At 46.6% G+C, this 18,352-nt stretch overlaps 1 protein-coding gene across 1 annotated transcript in view; it reads left to right on the top strand.

Moving 5' to 3' along the window:
* The first annotated feature begins 7,755 nt into the window (after positions 1 to 7,755).
* The window catches only part of CASQ2 (calsequestrin 2), a 33,493-nt gene continuing 22,896 nt past the window's right edge, over positions 7,756 to 18,352 (top strand). Inside the window, exon 1 of the mRNA XM_071433292.1 lies at positions 7,756 to 8,218. Coding sequence (XP_071289393.1) covers positions 7,985 to 8,218 — 234 coding nt within the window. The 5' untranslated portion in view covers positions 7,756 to 7,984. The remainder of the gene's footprint in view (positions 8,219 to 18,352) is intronic.

Raw genomic sequence — 18,352 nt, forward strand, 5'->3', positions numbered from 1 at the left:
GTGTCCCTGCTCATGGCAGGGGGTTGGAACCAGATGGTATTTAAGGTCCTTTCCAACCCAAACTACTCTATGACTCTGTGATTCTGTTACAGGCCTCTTCCCATCATCAGATTCAGCAGCAGTTTGTATCCCAAGAAGGGAGGTGAGGTCTCCAACTTTCCGCTAACCTTCCACCATATCATCCTACAGTTTGTGATTTTCAGATCCTTCCACAACAGATTTCAGATCCTTCTGTGCTCTTCATGACAGGTTTCATGCTATTACCCAAATATTTCTACTTTCATTTTTGGACAGAGATGCTTTAATGGAGAAGATTTTCTCTCTTCTGTGACTGCAGGTAAAAGCTTGAGCAAAGGCACACTGAAGTTGCCAGAGAAAGATGTTTCAAGCAAGACACTTTTCAGGTCTCCATATTTCTAGGCTGACTTAAGGATCCAAGAGAAGGGGATACTTGAGTTATTATGTGTGAATTCTTGGGAGCACTGTGTAACTGTACCCAGCTACATACCAATATCCATGGTGGGTTTGCTCCCAGTAGGGCTTACTCACATGGAAGAATTTGAAAAATTTGCCTGGCACCAAAAAAAAAGCATGCCCAAAGGATGCATAATGGACTGCCTGGAAACTTATTCACCCCAGAAATGCAAGTATCTGATGAATTAACTTTTCAGAGAGACTCAGGGCCATCCCAGACAGTATAAAACCCAGTTAGAGGAGAAGAAGAAGAAGATAAAAATGGAGCAGAAATTCAAGAGCAGCAAATCCTGTCTGTCTCCTTACAAAATTAAGGAGCACGCTAAGCTTGTCTGGCTCATCATTCAAAAGGAATGAGGTTCCTGGTGGCACAGTGAGCTCACCCCAGCACTTCCCAGCCTGTCAGCTGTGCCCCAACAGGCGTCACTGTCCAGGCAGGGGAGGAGGAAGGTTCTGAGGGGCAGCACAAGAGGCTGAGAGCAGAAGAGAGCTGAGCAGCCACTCCACAGAAACAGGTGTAAATCTGCTGGGAACAGCTCCATCAGCAGCAGCAGGCGCCACACCACTAAATTAAACACTCCCTCCAATCATCGAGATGTTATTAAATATGCTGGTGCCCTCATGGCTAGGAGAAACCTGAGGTGCAGGTGTCACCCCAGACCTGTCTACCCCAAATGGGTGTGCTCCATGTAGGATCCATCTTTTAGAGTCTGGCCTGGCAGAGCTGGGTGGAAGCAGTGCCAGTGGTTAATGCGTGCGTGCATGGGTGCACGCAGACAGACACATGGACACATGCTCGGACATACTGATCATGGCCAAGGCTGGGCAACAGTCCAGTGATCCCACCTCCTCCAAGAAAAAGGCAGGGGACTGATGGAAATGGCTGGGCTGTACATACCCTAAGATTTTTCAGAGGGGAACATACTGTGTCAGACCATGTGTTTTATTTCTCTAATTTATTAATAATAATTAAATTATTATGATATCACTTGTAATTGCTCAGGTCCCTGGGTCAGAGCTCAGTCTGCACCATTCACACTCCAGTTCTTGGGCCACCATCCTTGGGTCAAACTTTCACACTAGCTCACAGCTTGGCTGTGGATCACTGGGCTTTCACTGAGATCTCAGCACCTCTCACAGGAACACGCCTGGCCTGGTTTCTGAGCCAGCTCTTCTGAAAACATGGTCAGCAGCAGATGCATCTCCTTCTCCAGCTCTCCTCAATGCCAAAATGTTCAGGAGCCCAGACCTGACCCAGGCTCCCTGCCTCCCTAAAGCACTAATCCCTGTGAGTCTGATGTCTAAGCACCTTGCAGCATCATCCTTGGACCCTGCTGCACAGCTCACATGGAAGGGTTTTTCCAAAGCCCTGTGGGAAGTCTGTCACTGTAGAAAACTTGAACATCCATCTCCTATCCAAAGCCCCTTCCTGTCCCTCATGAAGCACCCACCCACACCTTTCCCCTCGAGGGGAGATTATGCCACTGTCTCAGGGGCAACTGCTTTAACTCCTCAGTTGTGATATCTCAGCAGAAGAAAGTGACATTAAACAGGGCAGGGTGGACTGAAATGGTGTGGTGGTTTTTCTGAAGTAGGGTGCATTAGAGATATCTGGGGGGAAAAAAAGGACCTCTCATCAGTCATAGTCCCTTGCTATGCAGGGATCTGCACTGACACCAGCATATTTTAGGAGTTTATACATCAAACAAAGGTTGAAGGTCCCAGCGCCAGATGCAGGCTGACCCCTTCTTGCTCCCAAGTCCTGCAGAAGAGAAGATGGGTAGGAGCCCACTGCAGGCAGCACTGTGGCCAGGGCTCTGTGTGGGCTGTTTTGTGCAGCATGACTGGAATTGTTCTGAGTCACAGCTGGAGGGCCCCAACTCATTGTGATTACCAGCAAAGCAAAGATTTTACTAACCAGCCTACGCCTGTCACATGCACAAAATTCTCTTATCCTGGTGCTACATGCAGGAAGCCCTCCAGGGAGCCCGTCTACCCTTTCCAGGGTGAGTTGCATGTGGACAAATACAACCCTGCTGCCACAGGCTGGCAGAGCTCCCAGCCCAGCTGGGAGGGGTAGGCAGGTCACGGCCTCTGTGTCCCATTGCAAACTATCTGCCACCTTTTCCAGTCCACCTGATGGGTTCCACAACACAACAACAGGTTGCCCTCAGATGTCCCTTGTCAGACCTCTGCCTGAAACAGCAGCCTTGTCTCCTTCCAGAATTTCTCTTAATGCTTTTCATTTTCAATTAGTTTCTTTCTCTTTCCTTCACATTTCCATATATGCCAATGGGCACATTTCCATTTGGCCACAGTGATGCCTTAGTTAAATCCTTTCTTGCTGTATAGAGATTATTAGCTCATTAAGAGGTGACTATCCCAGTCCTTCTGGGACAGTCCCAGTTTTGACCTTCTAAATTACTTTTTGACATGTACAAGTCACAGGAGCCTGACGAGGTCCCAAAGGCAGAGAGGTGCAAATGATCCCCCTAAGGTGGCACAGACCAACTTTGCTCTGGGGGACACAATGCCTAAAAAAACACAAGATTTTTTTGAAATGCCTGTGTGTCTGAGAATGAGTTAGTACTCTTGGATTATCTTCTTGACCTTCCCTTTCCAACTTCTGTATAATTTCATAGAAGTGCTTTTGACTGTCCTGTATTTGTTGTTCCTTATCAAAACCAGTGTCCATGAGTCAGAAAGGGTTTATAGCATCTTCTTATCACACAGCAGGTCTCAAGACACCTCAGTAAAAGTACTGTCAGGTACTACAAAGATCTCTGGCTTTTTGTAACAGGTGAAAAAGGGAGGGAGTGCCAGTGATACAGCTCCTCTGCCTTGCACTTGCCTGCCATCACTGGCATGACTGCATTGGAGTACAAGCAATGTAAAGCACCACGAAGGACTTACCATCTTTCAGGGCTGAAGGGAAGGGAGAGAGAACTATGCTTTTTACACTGCAGAGCTTTTCTCAGTGTTCCCTTTGGTCTCTTTAGGAAAGTTCAGTGTGTCTCTGAGGCTCCCACCCTAGTCATAGCAGTACCCTGCAAGCTATTACCCACTCTGACCTTGCTTGGCTAGCTGGTGGCAAAAGGCATATTTTCTGAATACTCCTATCTTGTAAAACACACAAGGTCTTAAAAGCTTGAAAAGAGATTAGCTAAAGCAGAACCCTAAATCCTGAAGCCCTGGAAAAAGGCTCACTGAAGCATTTGGATCAGCAGTGGCTGGGGACGTCTTTTACTGTGTGAGATAGAAAGGACAGTGAAGGTGAGAACAGCAGCATGGAGTGGAGCTGCAGTGGCCAGGAGGGAGGAACAGCAAGTGTATATCCCTAATTTATAATACAAGCAGGAAAAAAAATTATGAAGAAGGAGATTTTTATTTGCCCTACATCTCCACCCTGCATTTCTGCAAGCCTGAATAGAAGGGATGAGATTGCACTGTTTTGAGCACTATTACTGACTACCTATCCTCACAAAATTGGAAGAAATAAAGTAAAATCCTACTTCAATGAATTTCAGGGTTGGGTTTGCAAGCTAAATCCCTGGAGCCAGGATTTTGCTGGATGGATGGACCCAGAAAGCCAACAGTAGTGAATAAACCAATAGCAACTGTTTCCTCTTAATTATCTCTTTCTTTGCCTCAAGTTTTGGGCCAGTTCTGAAGGTTGTTTAAACAATATAAGCACCTATCAGAGTGGGCAGGCATCATTCCTCAGAAAGATTTCAGGGAAACATCTCTAGGATAGTTAGCTGGGAAAAGCATTGTACTGGTTTCTTGAGGCAGGGCTGAGAAGCAGCAACAGAGTGGATGAAGGAGTCAATGGCTAAGTAATCAGAGCTGGGAGGTTGAACCTTGCAGTCAGCTTATATCAGAGACTAACAGATGCCAGCTTTGCCAGGAAATGAGATATCTGAGCTGAAAGGCAAGTGTCCCAGGATTTAGTTCAGACCATCTTTCCCTCGTGTGACACTGCCCACAGAAACACATGTGCTGAAACCACAGGCAGTTAAGTGGGATCAGAAAGACACTAGGCTATGCAGGAAGAGACCACAAAATATCTCCAGTGAGCAGAGGAGTGCAAAATCTGAAGTTTCACAGAGAAGCCTGTGAAATTTCTTTGCTCCTCTTATCATTCCCTCCTGAGGAGAACTGCTCGTGCTCCTACCCTATGAAAGAAGATCGGACATGCACAGAAAACTTATGCCAGTGTCCTGTAGAAATGGGCCTTCAACAAAATTCAGGTTGCCCAAAGGCATGGGGTCTGCACACTATACTTTTCTTGACAGTGAGCCTGGCCCAAAATTCCATATTTAAAACATTATCTGAGAGTGGATGGACACACTTTGAAATTCCAAGGAGTTTTGCTTTTGTGGTTGAGATGAGCACATCTCAGTGTGCTGCTGGTAGCACCAAGAGAGATGATGAAGAGAAAGGCACAACACTTATGGCCCTTGTCAGGTTGTGGGAGCATCTGCTTCAGTCCCAGCTCTGCTATTCCCCAGGGGAAAAAACCAAAGCAGTTCTGCTCAGATTCAAGTGTTTAACTGCTGTTCTGAACATCCCAAAACACATGAATACAGTATTTTAGACCTGTATTGGCAGGACTGCAAAGAGAACATCTGCTTTGACTAAAGTTTATTGGAATTAAGAATTTCAGGTGATTGAGGCAGTTGTTCTGACTTTGTGGAATTCACCATTACTTCTGCCTTGGTGAACAAGGTGTCTTGAATTTCATATAGATGCAGCTAGAGCTAGAAGACCACAGAAAATGTCCACTAGACTTAGTTCTAGCAGCTCCACTGAAGTTCTGAGTGGAGACACAAAGAGATGGACTCTCTGGTGACCATGACACCCAGGGCTGGTCTGATGGAAGAATTCCCTTTGATGCAGAGGTGAAGCCTAAAAATCACAAATATTTGCTACTCATGCTACAAGCAGATAAATGAGATTCGTATGGGGCTAACGAAACAACAATTTTTGTGAACAAGAAGCATTTTTCCCCATTTTTGATAGGAAAAAGAAAAAAAGAGGAGAAAATGAAAATTGGATTGTATCTATTTTTAGGCAGATTAAAAAGTTATTCAGACTAGAGAAAAAGTGCATCAAAAATAGCTTGAGCAATATCAAAGTGGAGCAATTGCTGAAGATCTACAAGAATAAAGGAGGTCAGGAGCCTCAGAAGCCAATTTTTGAAGTAGCTGCGAACGTTTCATTTTCACACCCTGTCTAATGTGCTCCTGCTTTAAAACACATTGTGACACCAGTGAAGCCTGCTCCTGCACCCCAGATCCATGGGAATCCTTCAAAGGCAAGCAACCAGCCTAATGTATGCCTAATCATCCCACAAACTTGGTTTTGTGTTTTACATCCTAAACACTCAGCATAAACCTAACCAGCCACTGCCACCCACAGTGACACAAGACTTGTGTCTCCCACTAAAAGCAATTCAGACTTACCTCTCCCTCTAAAAATGACTGCCCCTGAAGTCTGCCTCTAAGAAATGTATTTTGGAGGCTTGTCTTGCTTTGTCTTTTACCCATATTCCTCAGGCTTTGTCATTAGGACTTTAATTTGACAGCAAATGTTGAACTTCTGAAAAGGCTTTGGAAATTACAGATCAGAAACAGGCAGATTTGGAAGCTATTACCCAGAGGGTTTTGGTCAATATGTTGTGGGCTGTTCAAGTGGGAAGTGAAAGCTGACATAGAAGTGAAAGGATGTGTGATCCTATGTCACCCAGGAGATGTGTTTAATCTGCCCAGGAAAGTGTTCTAATTGTCCCTGGGGGTATTTAAAAGACATGTAGATGTGATGCTTAGGGACATGGTTTAGTGATGGACTTGGCAGTATTTGATTAATGGCTGGACTCAATGATGTTCAGAGTCTTTTACAACCTAAATGATTCTATGATTCCGTAATTGCTAAATAATGCTCACCTTTTACCCCAAATGTTGAAACAATCCCAGACATACAATAAAATGGAAACAACTGCATTAAGAAGGGATATTGTCTCTTCCCTGGTGTGGATGGAGCAAAGCTGTGATGGAGCAGCATGCAAGGAAAAGACCTGATAAGGCCACTTGTCTGCACATCATTTTGGCAGGGGGAAGGGAGCCGTGCCCCCTGTCAAGCTCTTCTCTGCCAGCCCTTCAGCAGGCCTTTTCCAGTGGATCCATGCCAGCGCCAGGGCTGGCTTGTGGCCAGCTGGCCTGCCTCCACCTGCCTGTTGCTGCCAGTCATGGGTCAGAGGTGACACTGTGGTCAGAGGAGGGAAGAGCTGAGGGACTGTGCCTCTGAACCGCTCTCCCCCAGCAGCGCTGTGCAGGTGATACAGCAAAGCAGCAGCTGGTGCTCAGCTCCCACAGAAGGAGAAACTGGCCACCATCCCTGGGACATGAAGAAGGAGGAATATGCAGGACAGCTTGCTGGGAAATGCAAGAGGGTTGTGTGAAAAACCTGCTCCAGTCCAACCGGCAGGCCCCAGAAAGGGTGGCTGGCGGTGATGGTGCCATCCGACCATCCTCTTGAGGAGAGTCCTGCCTCCTGCCCCAGACACTGGCTCCCACCCGTCAGCCCCCTTAGCACGATAAGGTTTAACCACACGCCAGCAATGCATGTGGCTTGGGAACTGCTGTGAAAACAGGAGGCTGCAACATAAGCTTCCCTCTGCTTTTGGATTGCAGGTCCAAGGGCCAGCAATTCTCCTGCTGCCCCACAGGCAGAAAATGTGCTTCAGAAAGCACCTTGAATGTCAGCTAGCAGCTCCAAATGGTGCTCCAGGCAGGAGAGAGAAGTCCCAGGAGTGTTCACCTCCTTTGCTGCTGAGGAAACAGGACTTTTCCTCTAGTGGTGCAGATGAGGCTCTGAAACTGTTTAACCTGAGATCTGTTATCAAAAGCCTAATCACTGTGATGCCCAAAGGGATATAAAGAGAGATACCCTTATTATAAATTGCAGTAAATACCTTCTATTTTTGTCAATTCCTAGTAGGACAGCCTATGTCTTGATTCCCTGTGCAAGTGAAGTCTGTCCCTTCTCAAACCCTGCCTGCATATTCCCAGGACTGACATCTTCCACTCCCTCCCTCTTGCCCACTCTCTCTCAGATGATGCAGAGTGCCAGCAAGTCCCTCAATGGTGTCATATCTGTCCTTTTTATTCATTGCAGGGTTTATTTTTAGCCTGAAACAACTGCTTCCTAAAAATGGAGTTCCTAATGACACGGGAGCTGGACACAGCTATGTAAGGTATCCAGGGCTTGGCCTGACAGCTTCTCCCGTCTGTCTCTCTCTTTGTTGTGAGTACAGGACAGCAAAGTTTGCTGCTCCCCACCAGCCTTGCAGTGTTTGGGCTCAACTCTAGGAAAGCAGCAGAGAGAAACTTAGAGAAACTAAGAGAAACTTAGTTCAAACTTTACCTGGAGTCTTTGGTCTCCCTCTCTTCTCAAATCAAGAAAGAGGGGGACATTTACCCACCCTTTGCTGCACTCCAAGGGTGCCCCTATGAAGGCAATTTGCTGGATCCTGGCAGGTTTTTACCTGCTTTTCTGCTGCAAGGCAGAAGAGGGACTAAACTTCCCTACTTATGATGGGAAAGACCGAGTGATCGACCTGAACGAGAAGAATTACAAGCAGGCACTGAAGAAGTATGACATGCTCTGCCTGCTCTTCCACGAGCCTGTGAGCTCTGACAAGGTCTCCCAGAAGCAGTTCCAGATGACAGAGATGGTGCTGGAGGTAAGTGCCGCTGCATGTCCCAGTCAGGGTCAGTACACAGCACTGCTCAGAGTCATGGAGAGGAGCCACAGGACAGGAGAGGCAAATGGTCTCGTGCAGGGGAGGTTGGGCATCCAAAAGTTTGTTTAGTTGGATTTCAGTTAGCCCCTGCCTGAATTCTGCAAAGCCCAGGAAAAAGCCTCTTTTGTGCTCTTCTCAGTTTGCTGGGAAATAGCTTTTCTGGATTGTCTGTCAGAAACTCAGGCAATAGCAAGTAACCTTGCGAACCTCAGAAACATGAACTCAGCTCAGCTCAGCTTTCCCAAATCTCAGCACCTGAATCCGTAGCTTGAAATTTTTTGATCCTTTCTCATTCTGTGCAAGCCAGTTTCCCACTTGTATTCTGGATTGAGTCCCATTTTTTATCCCACTAGCAGCAGTCAGCCAAGAAACCTTATCAAGCTGTGCAGCAAATGGGTGTCCTAGCTCCCCATCTCAAAAGCTCCCTGCTGGTGCAGCAGCATTAAATCCCTTTTTGTTTTTTGACACTTGGTTGCCTGCTTGGAATCAGTCTATAGCTGCTTGTTAATGCAACCATTCTCTTCTGTGCTGGAAAAAGAGTGTTGTTAATTCTTTCATGAACGAATGATTCATTAATCCTCAGTAAAATAAATCATGGCAAAAGTGACAATGTAGGTTTGTAGCATTCTTTCTTGTATTATAGCTGTAATCCAGGGAATCACACAGCTGCAAACCTTGATTGTTAGGTGCATATTTCTTACCAGGAGCTTGCAAATATTCCCTCTTAACTAAAAGACATATTTGAAAAGAAAGTGAATTCAGAATTGCAGAAGAAACACTTCAGCTTTATTTGTCAGATCCAGAGAGGAAATGCATTTCACCCCTGAGAGTGTAGGAAATGGGAATAAGAAAATATGCTTGCTGAGGGATAGGACCCAAAAAAGTTCAGTGTCAAGTTCAAGGTCTGCTGACCTCCTCAGCAAGCCTGATGACTGCCAGAAAGAAAGGTCCAAAAACTAACCAGATTTTACTCACCTGTCAGGAAATGGTTACTTTCTGCAGGTGAGCGATCAAAATAACATTTGGCAAAGAAAAGAAAAAAGTAATGCTTGAACTCCAGCTGAAATGAGTATTGTTGGTAATATAATTACATTGTTGTTTAGCAGGATAGCTATTTTGTGCTTGATAGGTGTCAAACAGTTTCTAGATACATATTTATAGAAACCTGACAGAAGCATGTCCCATCCCTGGAAATGTTCAAGGCCATGTTGAATGGAGTACTGGGCAACCTGGCATAGCGGAAGGCATCCCTGTCCATGGCAGTGGCTTTGAACTAGATTATGTTTAAGATCCCTTCCAACCAGGCCATTCCATGTTTCCATGGCTCTATGGTCTGATGTGTACCATCAGTTTGAGTCCCTATGACACCATCACCCATGCTATCAAGGGTGCGACAGCTGCAATATAATCTGGCCTTAAGCTTTTATTTTTCAGGGTTGGATTCGGCCATGAGTACATTAGCTTAGGATTCTGGTGATTTATTTGGTTTCCAATTGCTCACTGCTATGGACTTCTTATGTGACCTTGGGCAAGAGACTGAGGGTTAGACCTGCAGCAGCCTTTACATAATTGTAGTCCTCCAGTCCCCTAGAGCTCAGCTTCCAGCTAACAGTGCCACACATCAACTGGCACTTGTGGCTTTGACCTCAAAATTTCCAAAGCACTTGCAGTGCTGATTCAGTGCATGTATCACAGTTTCAGATCAGTCCCTCCCCTGGACTGGGAACTGCAGCAGCAGCAATCTGACAGCCCAAGCACAAGAGAAATCTGCAGACTGAGCACTTCTTTGCTTCTGTCACCCAGAGGGAATCAGAAGGGGAGAGGATCTCAGAATGCAACAAAGATATGTTCTATTCTACATAGGACACAGGCCAAAACGGTGCTACAGTTCCCAATTTCTGTACTAATTTAACCATGGGAGCACTCTGAGTGGGCAAGCCAGGTTGTAATCTGCTCCTTCTTGTGAAAGCATTCAACTCCCTCAATTCAAGCCATAATGTGTTGGACCATAGGGGGTCACTCTTAATTTTCCCTGTCAGAGCTCATTCAGCTGCTGGACTTCACTGCATGTTCACCAGCATAGGGAGAAGGAAAGAAATGTCTGCAGTGGCTCCTTGGCTGAGATGTGGAGCTGTTTGCCTGTGAGATGAACTGCCTGGGATCATTATTCCTGGAAGCAGTCAGCAGCTGAACCCAGATCTCTTGTAATTTGAGCAAGCCTTAGAGTAGTGAGCTGCTCTGTAGGCACAGGAGCAGTGACAGGGCTCTCCTTGCAGCCAAACCTGAGAAAAGTTCACTCAGGAAGGTTTTACATATCTAATTTCAGTAGAGGGGTCAGGACTTGGAGTGCTGAAGGTCCTTTATACCTGACATGAAGTATCTAAGAGGTAAATACTCCAGCCCTCACTATTCCCTGCCAGCTGTCTTGGGAGGTTCCCAGCACGGGTGCTACCTGTGATAAGATGCTCCTTTCTAGAGCACCTCATGTTTTTCCATCTAACTTTACTGACAATTTTCCTGCTGTTTCACATTGAGACATGCTGCTTTCACAGCCTGGCAATACAGTGTGGTTTTAGCCCCCTTCCATACAAGTCATCAGATTCCATCCTTAGGAAAAAAGTGAGCCTCCATCCAACACACAGGCAGGTGTGGAGCAAACAAAGGTCTGAGCTGGTGGTTAAGGGCTGTTACATCAGATTATCTCATGGACATGCATGGCTGGGAACATGGGCTTAAAGAATTTAAGTCCAGAAAACCCCCAAATAGTCCATCCTCTCTGCTTCTCTCACATGTGCCTTATAAGAAATATACAATTCCAAAGGTCAAAGGCATGAAGAATTGCGTTAGACACCAAAGAAAAGAGCAAGAGAGATCCACCATGGCTTCCTTGAAATATGTAGCTCATCAGTAACAAGCTCTGACTGGGGCCTCTCCCAGGAGTGAAGAACACATGAGGCTCTCTCTTAAATGGGTCCTTTGAAATTCCATGGGGGCTCAGCTCATATGGCAACATTTCCTTCTTTCAGGGCACTTCAGCCTTTTCTCTTCCAAGTCTTTGCTCTTCATAAAACTTGCAATAGCTTCATTATGTTTGAGATCACTCACTCTGGAAAATTTGGTTTAAAAGGCCCAACAGGTAGAAAGCTTATTAGGGAAGGCAGCTGATAGACGGGGGAGAGAGAAGAGAATCACAAGGCTCTCATTTACTTAGGAAATGAAGCTGACAACATGATAGCACATAAGTAAAGTTAAGCACTTATTTAAAGACTTTACTAAACCAGAACTATGTACAGCAGACCAAGAAGTGATATAATAAGAAAAATTTCCTTCCGAGAGAAGCATATAGGACTGACTGACACTGTTGAAAGCTGAGGATGCACACCCACTGTCACCAGAAAAGGGATGATGTCATCAAGCTGATATTGCATTTGGCTCCCTGTATCCAGGTATACTGGATCAACAAATTCCCACTCAGCCCAGGGTCACTTTCCAGTTTAGAAGGGGAATGAAGATGATGATCATTATGAAGTGGTTCTAACAGCTCTTACCACCAACACTGCTGGGTGCCACCTGGTCACAACAGGCTTCAGGGACAGCCAAACCCCTCTGACAGCAAAAGAAGCTCTTTGGACCATCGTTAGTTCATGACAACAGCTCCAGGGGTGACAGTGCCTGCCCCTCAGGTCTAGATTGGGAAGATGGAGGCTGTTGGGTTGGTCTGTCAGGAAAAATAGCCAAAGGACTGATTTGAGATGCCTACTGCTTTCTGACTAGGATGGAAAAGAGTTGGGGAAGGATTGTTCTAAGACAACCCTGGGCAGAGATATCATGAGCACAGGCTGTTTCACAGCTCAGGTTAAAGGGTACCTTTCCTTTGTGCACCTTTCTGCTATGACTCCACTCTCCACCACTGGCTACTGGAAAGCACCTGCCCCTTGAGTAGGGACAAGCCTCCATACAGGGCAATGCAGAGTTTGATCCAAGCAGTCCCAGAGATAACAGTAGCCATTCCTATCCTGTGGTGATGTTTGCAAGAGCTCTGCGCACTCCATGAGGTGAGCACGGTGAAGAAAATGAAACAGCCAAGCAATCACAATAATTGTTTAACAGACAAGTAAAAGAAAAAGCTACTTGTCCTAAATGGTCTCAACTTTCATGAAGAAGGGTTAAGAGGGGAAAAGATCAAAGCAGTGAACCTGAGAAATACTGTTCTGCTTTTTTTCTCCTCTCTATCTCCTCTACCATGTTTCACCCTGTCTCCTACCATCACTTCTAAGACCTTCTCCCTTCTCATCTCTGAATGTCCTAAATAGGGAGTTTGGCCTTCCAGTGGGCCAGCCCCTGTCTCTAGGAATCATGTAGCAAGAATAAATGAGCATTGGTGTTAGGGGCTTTCCTTTTGCACTTGAGAAGCTCTCTCCAGCAGCTGAGGGTTTCTCACTATCATAGCAGGCTGCCTGTGATGCACTCTGGTATCCTCTTTCTGCTGAAACTCCCTCAGTCCCAGCTCCCCTGCCATTCTTCCCTTGCCATCTCTATGCATGTGTAATATCCTTAAAAAAGAGAGGCTCATCAAGCCCAGATATTTTAGTCCCTTCAATGAAACAGTGCCCCTGGACTGAAAGTTCATGGAGAACTGGCCTAGCACAAGCCAGTCTGATAAGAGGAAAGAGAAGAGGGATGTGGTACTCCCCTCTCCAGATGAGGCCTAGGATCAGTCCAGCCCCTAGCAATAAATGGCAGAACACAGTGAAACTCCTGAACATATTTGGCCAATTCTGTAACACATGGAAACACAGCCAGTATCTCCCTTTGGTGTGAAAGGGAAAGAAGGATTTTGAGTCCAGTAAAAGGCAAGGATTAAACTATGTGTAAGCTCTACCTTGTAATTAATTTATTTCCATGTGCTGAAACTACTGCAGCTTCCAGCTTAGGATGGAAAAAGTAGTACAAGATCAGCTGGTTTGGGGTAGTTTCCCTCATATGGTCTTGAACTCTCTTGAGATCAGATATTCCCTCAAGAGTTCAGAGCCATGTAATACATAGCAAAAAGCCTCTCTCTGCTTCTGATGCAACACAGAAAAAAGTTTTATCAGTTTAGGTCTGTATACTTTATCCCAAAAATCCATAGGAACCAGGAGATGAGATTCCACTTTATCCCCATCTCTAGGTATAAAAATATAAAATCTTAAAAATATATAAAATATCAGTAAAAATAGAAAAATAAACCCAAACCTCTTCTGTTTGCTTCACAAACTCAGATTTCAGATATTTTCTTTGAAAATGGCCATGTTTATGGGACAGTGCCTCAACACAATTTAGTGTTGAGGTATGAGTATAAATACAGATATAGAAGACATGTTCAATGAGTGCCACAAAAATTCTCAGTTCTCTAGGTTCCTACAGAACAAGTCTCAAGGTGAGAGATGAGGGACATTTGGCTGGATAGGAAAGTGTGCAAAAGCCTGTAATAAAACAGGTGTTTTGGCTTCTATGTCTACAAAAGAAGTGCTTCCACTACAGATAAGTTAATGTAGAAAATGAGGAAGGGAGGAAGAAAAAGAAAAAGTGTGCATTGATTACTTCCCATTTGAGGCCATGTAAGTAGGTCTCAACTCAGCAACAGACAGCAGAGTACTGATTTTTAGCAGTAGCACCCAGAGGGTTTCACTCACTGACATGCCAGTCACAAAAACAGGTTACAGAAAGTTCCCTGTTTCAGAGGTGGGCACATTGACATCTAGGGACAACTATGTGCCTTGATCTTTCTGTGTAAGTGTGGCCAAACTAATTTCCAAGGCTGAATTACCTATTATTGACATGTTTCTTTCTTTGAAGTCCCTCTGTCAGTTCCAAGCAGTGACTTTGGACAGGCTGCATGAGCAGCATCTCTCCTAAAACTACCCTTTCACAGCCATAAATGTGTTTTGAAAGGCACCTTTCTCATCTGCTAAATTATGACTGGGGAGGGGATCTAAAGAATGCAAATGTCTCCTGGAGACATGGCAGAACCCATGTGAGCTTGGGCTTGCTTTGCTGGCAGAGTACAAGGCCAAGTCTTGGCCCTGAAGTGTGGAGCTCATCACAGTCCAGCTGTTGCAGACAACCTCTGTAGGTGTGATAGAATCGTGGAATAATTTAGATTGGAAAACACCTCTAAGATCATTGAGTCCAACCATTAGCCCAGCACAGCCCACCACTAAACCATATCTCTGAGTGCCACATCTACATGTCTTTTAAATACTTCCAGGCATGGTGACTCCACCACTATCCAGAGCAGCTGTTCCAGGGCTTGACCACCCTTTCAACAAAGGAATTTCCCCTAATATCCAATCTAAACTTCCCCTGGTGCAATTTGAGGCCATTTCTATATAAGACCTTGAGCTGGGTGGAGACTCAGAAATTTCTGAGCCACTCCTCCCTTCAGAAAATTGAGAAAAAATGTGAAAAAGTCCATCCACTTTGGTCTTGCCATCCTGCCATGCTAGTCAGGTTCCCCTAAAAGTGCCAGCAAGGGTTCCCGGTGTCTTTCTGCTGGGCTGGTCCTCAGGAGGCAGGGTCTCACTTTTGTAAAATGAGATCCCTTTCATACAAATGCAAAATGGTTTGGATTTGAAGGGACTTTAGAGATTACCTAGTTCCAATCTTCCTTCCACTAAATGAGGTGGGACACCTTCCACTAAATGAGGTGTGAATTCTTCTTCAGGGTGGGTCATCACACCATGTTGCTCAAAGGCCACCCCAGCCTGGCCTTGAACACTTCCAGGGATGGGGCATCCATGTTTTCTCTGGGCAGCCTGTTCCATTGTCTCACCAGGCTCACAATGGAGATTTTTTCTTGGCCTTATCCTGAGTGAGGGGCCCAAGAAGGGCTGGCTTGAGCTCACACTCACTTACTCAGAGGACATGTGTGGTGTTTGTGGTTACCATTTCGAGCTGCCTGCCCTGGACCCTGACATTTTGCAGGAGCTGACGGCAGGCTGGGGCAGCTGTTGAGACTGGGTAGGGGTGGCCATGCCATGCTCGCCCACCCTGACCTTACTCCAGAGCCTGGTCTGCCAGTGCCCTTCATCTAAAACCAAACGAATCAAAGCCCACGACTGCCCTTCCTTCGTGCCTGAGCTTCATTTGTGGGAAGAATGGAAAGGGGATATGATAATTCCTTTTAAACACCCGGGAGGGAGAAGAGCTATTTAAGCGCAAAGCCTAAGGACAAATGGGCTATGAATAAAACAAGTGTGGAACTACAAAGTCCCTAATCACCAGAGGAGGAAGGGGAGAACAGTCCAGTGAGTCTTAAATGGACACTGACTGCTTTGTGACAGAGATTGAATGACACGATTCTGAGTCTGATGACCAAAGATGTCCTTTTGCAGCCTCTGTCCCTAAATAACAGGCAACCAGGCACGAAATCCATGGCCTAGGAAGGAAATGACTTAGCAAGGTCCAAGTTCTCCTTTCCATTTTTTTTCCCTTTGCACATTGGGATTTACCTACATACATGAGAAAAAAATACTTGCCCAAGGAAATGGAGCGAGCAGCAACCAAGAGCTCAATCCGCAGGCAATGGCTCCTCCCCTCTCGCGCGTCCCGAGGGTCAGCGCTCCCTCCTGAGCAGTGCTGATGGTGCTCATTCCTGCGTGCTCTCTGACACAGCTCCGGTGAAGGCCAGCTGCTGCACATGATATGTTCTTTTTCTGGGAACCCTCTCCGGCCCTGGCAGGAGGCACTGCCATCAGCTAGCAGACCTCTGACACCTCGAACCCAGTGCAAGGAGGGCTGTGTATATTTAAAGCTTTCTTCGGTTCTTATTTCTCTCTGCTCACTCCTTGGGGAAAAGGTCTTTCTTGTCTCAAGGACCACTCTGTTCCCCCAGGGCCGTGCCTCACTGATCCCTCCTGTGTATGCTGGATGGGAGCTCCCAGCTCTTGCCCGCAGCATCCTGGACTCTCTGGGATTCCAGAGGTGCTGGCTTACAGTCACTTGGATCAGAAACTGGAGAAATCTGGCTTGTTCCTGAGAGCCAGAGGCATAGGAATGACATGGGTGCGTGTAGGTGATTGGGCTTAATACCAAGCATGCCTCCCTCCTGCAGCACCCACTAAAAGCACCCAGCTTTCTGCCCTGCACGGGCTTCACAGCAACTTCCACCCTTTAGTTTCAAAGCAGCTTTTCTGAGGCCAGAAGAAGAACCAGGGACCAACAGCCTCACTTTTGTCAAGGACAAGGACAGCCCCCAAACTACCCTGTCAGTCTCTGTTTTGGAAAGGGCAGCTTAGCAGGGTGGCCTCTGCCCAATCCCAGACGCCTGGGGCAGCACACACACACAGACACACACAGAGACACACACACACGTCCCTGTCTGCCCTTGACATGCAAGTGGCACAGCTGAGTTGCCAAAACATCTGCGATGCCGTGCCAGCAGGGACCGGCCGGGAGCGGTGGCAGGTGGCCCCTGCGCCCGTGGGTGCTCGGTGGCACGGGCACCAGCCTCGGGGAGCTCACGGCCGGGGAGGCTGTGCTTTGGCTTGCAGCTGGCTAAAATTAGGGATGCCAGGAGCAGATAAAAATACAGCCCCAGCTATGTGAAACCTTTAGAGAGGCAGGCAGAGAGCACGCTGCCGTATGTCTGACCCCGCTGAGCGGCTGCGCAACAATTAAAGCTCCAGGGCAACGTTTTTGAAGCATTACCTGTGAAAGCCAGCTCTGAGGGAGTGACCTTTGCATGTTCCATATTTGGGGACTTGCCTTTTAGTCCAAGGAGTAGTGATCTCTGGGGGGGGGGGGGGGCGGCGGAGTTCAGCCTCTGCAAGCAGCTCAGGTGGTGGAAAAGTGTAGTAAGGTGGGACCAACATACTCTCCTTCCGTCCCCGCTGCCAGCAAAGTGACTTAGTGACTTTTCTAGTGGCAGCTGCTCAGCAGGCTTCTGGCCCTGCTCTTTGATCACCACAGTGCTTCAGGACAGCCTGAACTATGGAAAAGCCTAAGATATTACTGGTGTGGCATGCAAGGGGGTGCTGGCGGGAACAGCACAGCATTAGGAAAGAGAAATAATGGCCTCTGTTCTCCAAGAAACTGCCCAATGTCTCGAACAGAGTAGCCAACTATAGTGTGTATGTGGGAGTCCTGCATAAGGATTCAAAACTTCTGGGGAAATACACTAAAAACTTGCCATCTCCTCCTGCTCTTTCTGAAAATAAAAACCTAACATTCTGGGATATAAAATCATCATCATTTCATCAGCCAGGTTCTGACCATCAGCATCAACTGCAGCATTAAAGACAGTAGGAGAGAACCAGCAGAGGAGTGTAGATTGCTTGAGGGACTTTTCCTCATCATCTCCTGTTGCTCTTTTCTCTGCGTTGCTGGAGTTTTGTTCTTCCTCCACTGCTAAACAGCAAAACAGAAAGCTCCCCATGGTTAAGAGAAGTGTACTCATGATGCCTTTCAGAGACGCCCAAATGCCCCCAGCCCTTCCTCCCAAGCCTGAGCAGCTGGGGAAGATGAGCCTTATTGTCTGTGGGAGCTCTGGGCAGGTGCTAGAGAAGTGGGAAGAAAATCCAGGCCAGAATGCCATAATGTCACTTCACAATGAAAACTGACCATGCTGAGGCAGCCACTCCTCCCACTCCCATTTTAACCCTCTCTGAGGGATTTTTGTCTGCCATTTAGCAGCAAAACTGACACGTGCAAGGTTTGGCACAATCATTGCTGCCTGCAGCTGGAATAGGAGCATGGTCAGGCAGAAAGTGACATTTCTGCTGCTGTATAACCAAGGATTTCAGAATGACCCTATGGGACTGCTTAAATCTCCCAAAACTTCCCAGCATCACACCTAGGCTCAGATAGGTACAGTGGGTGTGGAGCTGAGATGTTGGGCAGGGAGCTGTGCCTTTCCATATCCATTACTCTGAATGCCTGTAACTGCTGACACCATCCAGCATGAGAGGGTTCTTGCATACTTGGTAGCAGTCAAACTTCACTTTGGGCTGGACCTCCCACACATCCCAGAGGGCCATTCACCCCCTCACACTCACCCAAACTCAAGAATGGTTATTACCTGAGGGATATGGG

This window comes from Agelaius tricolor, unplaced genomic scaffold (assembly GCF_023055355.1).
Source record: "Agelaius tricolor isolate 1412-34295 unplaced genomic scaffold, bAgeTri1.0.p SCAF_9, whole genome shotgun sequence".
Lineage (NCBI taxonomy): Eukaryota > Metazoa > Chordata > Aves > Passeriformes > Icteridae > Agelaius > Agelaius tricolor.